The sequence below is a fragment of the Euprymna scolopes genome, chromosome 4, assembly GCF_053919585.1.
Source record: "Euprymna scolopes isolate OS-2025 chromosome 4, ASM5391958v1, whole genome shotgun sequence".
NCBI classification, from domain to species: Eukaryota; Metazoa; Mollusca; class Cephalopoda; order Sepiida; family Sepiolidae; genus Euprymna; species Euprymna scolopes.
The window spans coordinates 169,427,271-169,433,270 of record NC_136485.1 but is presented as its reverse complement, the minus strand read 5'-3'; the positions used below and the strand labels follow the sequence as shown (position 1 = coordinate 169,433,270).

The window sequence follows — 6,000 nt, the reverse complement described above, 5'->3', positions numbered from 1 at the left end:
TATAAATTATCAAATCCTCATCTCAAAATTACGAGAGATAAGTAGTCGTACACTGCACATTCAAACCCTGCATCACATCCGAAAGATGATACATTGCTAAATTTTGTGTTTATATAGTTTTTCACATTACAATTATACATTTTTTTGTAAAAAGTAAAACTTATTTTGGATATTTTTTTTTTTTTTTTTTTTTTTTTTTTTTTTTTACAAAGGCATCACCACATTATCAAGGCCCAGAGGCCACTCAAGGATAAGGGTTAAAGAGTGTACAGTAGAAGTTGGTCAATTTAGTAATCATTAGTAATGAAAATTTGGTAAATTTAATAACTTATATGGAACGGCTCATCAAGAACTTATTTACTTTAGACTTGAACAAAACCATATTGTAGTCAGCCGGAAAGCAGGAAAACGGAAGACAATTCCACAGGCGTGCAGTTCTAAGAAAGAAGCTTTGTTCATGGAATCTACGTTTAGGTTTAGGCACAGATAAAGAGTGGGGGAAATTATTGATAGTGTTTACAGCTAGACGAGTGTTTCTTGTGAAAGTTTGGCGAGGGGGGACCATAGATTGAAGCTCAGTTGAACACTTTCCATGAAAATAACGATACATCAGAGACAAACTCGCAACATCTCTTCTGTGAGATAGAGGTTGCAAGGAGGAGAAAAGGACATCTCCTACGAGGCTACGAAGTCTATTTTGAACTCTATCAAGGCAGGACAAGTTCTTTCTAGCAGCTCCTGCCCAGATGTGGCAACAGTATTCCATCCTTGGACGTACCTGGCTCTTATATAGATAGAGAATAGCATCAGCAGTGAGATATCTACTGGATCGATAGAAAGATCCCACCATTTTTCCAGCGGCCTTGGCAACAGATTTGATATACGTGTTCCATTTAAGATCAGGAGTAATGGTCAAGCCCAGAAGCTTGTCAAAACTTGAGGCCTCCTGAAGACGAGAGCCATTCATTTCAATTGATGACAAATGTGGATTAGAATGTTGATGATGTAAAGAGAGAAGCTTGGTTTTAGATGCATTAAAAGTAACCAGCCACTCCTTTCCCCATTGTACTACGTGCTCAAGATCAGAGGAGAGAGAATTGGAGAGAACTTGCTCGTTTACTGTCTTAGATGTGGTACCATAAATGGTAGTGTCGTCAGCATAAATGTCTACAAATGATGTAAGGATATGATTTGGAAGATCATTAATGTAGATCAGGAAAAGAGTTGGGCCCAGGATGGATCCCTGAGGGACACCGGCATTAATATTGTGAGCTTCTGATTTTTGCCCCTCAACTACTACTCTTATGAATCTATCAGAAAGAAATGATTTAATAATTGAGAAGACTTTTCCAGCAATACCATAGCTAGCGATCTTATGAAGTAAACCTTTATGCCATACCCTATCAAAGGCTTTAGATATGTCAAGAGCAATTGCCCTAGAAAGATTGCCACCGTTGAGAGATTTGCTAATCCTATGCGATATAACTGTAAGGACATCTGCTGTAGATCTAGCAGAACGGAAACCATATTGAGTGTCACTAAGAAGGTTATTTTTGTTGAGATGTTTGATTACTTCTGTATTTAATACAGATTCTAGCAACTTACTCATGACGCACAGGAGACTTATTGGCCTGTACTGAGAGGGGGATGAGCGATCACCTGAATTCTTAAATACAGGGCATACTGATGAGATTTTCCAGGGAGATGGGAAACTATTCTCCTTAAGACAACGTTTAAACAGTTTTGTAAGTATGGGCGCTAGTTCAGGTTGAAGTTTTTTGAGTACTATAATTGGAATACCATCAGGGCCAGTTGCTTTACTGGAATCAAGGTTTTTGATTAGTTTGGCAACATCACGTACAGATATACGTATATCACATAGCGTGTTTTCTGATACAAGAGGAAATATTGGGGGTTGGCGGTCTTGGTCGCAAAGGGTAGAATTAGCTGCAAAGTTCTTGACAAAGAGTTTGGCTTTGTCTGATGCTGACGAGATTACCTCAGATCCATTGATAATAGTTGGGATGGAGCACACGCTTCTGTTCAGGATTCTGTTTGCTATTTGCCAAAACTGGTGGGAACCAAGCCGCTGCTCAGCTACTTTGGACTTAACAGATTGAGCATACAACTCTCTTGCGTTCCTTATTACTTTCTTACAATGGTTGCTGGCAGTCCTGAAAACGGCTTTAGTTTCCATACATCTATTACGTTTGAAGCAGTGGAAAAAGTGATTTCTGTGCGCAATGGCAGCAGCACATTCTGGAGAGAACCATGGCTGGCTGTTAGGTTTTTGCTGAAACTTTTTAGAGGGTATGAAATGGTCAATACCTACAATTAACCATTCAGTTAGGTCTAATACTATAGAGGACACATCCTTTTTAAACATGGAATGCAGAGGTAGATCAGATATAAATGTACGGAAGCTATCCCAGTCAGCCTTAGTGTATCGATATACTGTACGATGAAGAGGTACGTCTGGGGACTTATTACATTTCATTTTTATCTTAATTGATACAACAGAGTGGTCGGAAGATCCAAGAGGCGACAGAACAGAAACTGAACATAGTTCAGGGCAAGTTGTGAGAAAAAGGTCTAGTAGGCTCGCATACTGGCCGTCATTATCGGGCACACGGGTAGGTTCCTGAACAATCTGAGTGAGGTCATAGGCAATGGAGAAATCATGACAGAACCTCCCCTCATCATCGGTCTTGTTTGAGTGGGTCAACCATTCGACGTTGTGAACATTGAAGTCTCCACATACGTGAATGTTAGCTGAAGGATAAGTAGAAAGGACTTGGTCAATTTTCTCAGATATGCTTTGAAAGATAGTAACTCCGCTGTTGTGGTATTTTAACAAAAAAAAAAAAAATGTTTGAATACGCATTTGAGTGGCGTAAAATATGGTGTAAGGTTAAGCTTGTTCCTTTCAACTGCTGGGATGAAATAGTGTTTAATGTATATATGCTTCAAAAAAGAAAAATTTTTTTTCTGTTTGTCATCAAATGCAAACATGAAAGAAATAAATAGATACCCGTGTAACTGTTCCTAACGACAACTTGTGTCGGACATTCTTGGTCGATCTGAGAGAGGTGATATTTTTTTTCATTCTTTGGATGGATTGGACAATTATTCGAGAAACAATGGAAAATGAAATTCCAAGATTTGCTCTGATTAATGCTGACTAATTCTTGATTTATATTGACCCACCAAATGGGCCCCTCTCTAAAACTCTTACAATTCTGTCTACCCACTTCTTTCATGTTGGGAGGAATGACAAACGAAGATGCGGTACTAAAAATCGGCTTCATAAGTAATGATGTAAGCCGGAAACATTTGGTCGTTTGAAAAAATCACAAAGACATTCTGCGTTTTGTCGTCGTCATAACACGAGTCATACAAATCCCCATTTGGCTTGTCTGGATCGATCAAAGGCGGACTGATATAAGTCATCTTCCCTTTGCAACTGCGGCCAGTCAAGACCTTCGCAAGAAGCATTTTGTACGTATTGTCTTTGCAGCCGATATACTTATGTGCATAATCGGCTTTCTCCATGAAATAACTGCCTTTGCCATACCTTGTGCTGACGGCTTCTTCGCTCAGTCGGGCGTCAAATCCCCGCTTGGAAATAACAGGAATATTGTTTAAATCTGTACCATGAAATAAATCCATTTCATTGACGCAGTGTGGAGCACCCAGTCTTTTAATCATGTTTGTTTTTCGTCTAAAAAATATCAAATATATACGTATACACATATAAATCTAAATAGAAAGATATGTATAAAAAATAGCAACATACACATAAAAACATACAATATATATCTACCTCTCTCTCTCTCTCTCTCTCTATATATATATATATATATATATATATATATATATATATATATACTAGCATGGGTGCCCGGCGTGGCTCGGGTGTTTGGAGGTGTATGCTGAGCAAAAGAAAAAAAAACGGTCAATTTTTTTAAAATTTGACCTCTATTATGACACCTTAAAATTTATTGTTTTGGACTCAAATCAATTTATTAAGTTAGATCCATGTCCAAGGAACCTATATCTAAAATTTCAAGTGTTTAGACCCAAAATTGTCAGAGGAGTTTGGTAGAGTTCTCAAAGGTCAAATCGTTGAACTTTGACCCCTTAACAGTGAAATTTCTGGCCAAAAACCGATCACATCGATTTTCCCAAATCTCAGCACCCTGTATATCAAATTTCGAGTCTGTAGACTTAAAATTGACAGAGTATTACATAGGGAAATGTACACACACACAGAGACATGTTCATTTTATATATTATAGATATATATATATATATATATATATATATATATAATTATTTTTTTACTATAATAATTAAATACCTACAGACACTAGTGTTTCATCCTTTCGGGATTCTTCAGTGCAGGGTGTCACGATTACTACCAGTCGAACGATTCGAACCCCGCGACACGAGACATCTCTGGCTCGATTAGCGGAGGCCGTATCCATTCGGCTACCATTAATCATGTGAAATAGCGTTGAATTTTAAACATTTATATATATATATATATATATATATATATATATAGAGAGAGAGAGAGGTTTTCTTTGTTTTTTTTAGAGGCAGCGAACTTTAAATTGATAACTCTATTTATAGCAGGTTTGGCAACTATCAGATATTTTAAGTTCAGCTTGGTTTGGCAATTCATGAAAAGACTCACCTCCAAGCAGCATTTGCAAATTGTGTAAATTTTATTTCATGAAATGGAGCTGGCCACCTTGTTTGTACAATTTAACTCCATCAGATTATTTTCGTTGGAAATATGTAAAGTCCCATGTCTAGACTGATAAACTAGGCACAATGGACCACTTTTAAGACAACATTCGACATTTTATTGCTGAAATACATCCTAATTTAATGTACAGACTTTGTGAAAATTGGCCCTATGCTTTAACCACAGGGCCATATGCCCAGAATTGTATTTAATTTACAAATATCAAAAATTAATGTTTCGAAATAAATCACATGATAAAAATATTTTTTTGTAGTTTATTTTAATTTAAATTTCGCTGCCTCTAAAAATAATTTTAAAAAAAACTTTATATATATATATATATACTAGCTGGCCACCTGGCATTGCCCGATCGTGCAATACGCTTAAACATGATATTTTAATTTATGCAAATTATGTATGTATATAATAGAATCAATCCTCTGTTCTCTGAAGAAGGAAGTTTATATACTAGCAGGGGTGCCCAGCATTGCCCGGGTGTTTAGGTGATGTAGTAAGGACCCCCTGAGAGAGGGGAGGGGGTAAAAACAGCAGTGTAGGAGGGTGCTCAGGTGTGTGTAGGTTTTGTAATAAGGAACCCTCGGGGGGGGTACAAAAAAGTGGTAGTAGCGGGGTGGGGTGGGAGGAATCAAAAGAACAGTCGGCAGAGATGTTAAAAAAAAAAATGGTAGTAGAACCCATAACGTGAAGGAGAAAAAAAAAAAAAAGACCTGACCTCTTAGTTGATGTCTCCATCGCCCGACTGGAAGTTGAGAAGATTGAAATTAAAGCTAGTCAATCAAAAAGAGAGGATGACTTGCAAAAAAATGGCGACGCAAAAACCGACCTCTCCTTGTATAAAATGGCAGAGTTTAGGGTGAAGGAATTGATGTTTTGGCCAAAGTTTTGGCATTTGTCGTCCAAAGGATTGAGGTTTAAAATGATGAGGGTTTCATCAGGTTCCGTCGCCTTTGCAAAAAGTTTTTGCAAGATATACAAACACACACACACATTTTTACCTTTTATATATTAGACTAGCAGGGGTACCCAGCGTTGCCCAGGTGTTTTGATGGTGTAAAAGAAAAAAAAAGTGTTAGTAGGGACGGAGGCTAAAACCCGTGACGCAAAAGCGGAAAAGAAAGTGAAAGAAAACGCTATGAAACCGTAGGAAGTGAAAAACATTTAAATTTAAAAATTTCAATCAAAAAGTTGACTTGCTAAGTAGGTGCAGAAACGAACATTTGGTGAAG

General features: G+C 37.5%; 1 protein-coding gene across 1 annotated transcript in view; it reads right to left on the bottom strand.

The window, feature by feature from the left end:
• Positions 1 to 2,846: 2,846 nt before the first annotated feature.
• Positions 2,847 to 6,000, bottom strand: part of LOC145270138 (protein mono-ADP-ribosyltransferase PARP12-like) — a 96,644-nt gene continuing 93,490 nt past the window's right edge. The window contains exon 7 of the mRNA XM_080125748.1: positions 2,847 to 3,721. Within this exon, the coding sequence (XP_079981874.1) occupies positions 3,292 to 3,721 (430 nt within the window). The 3' untranslated portion in view covers positions 2,847 to 3,291. The remainder of the gene's footprint in view (positions 3,722 to 6,000) is intronic.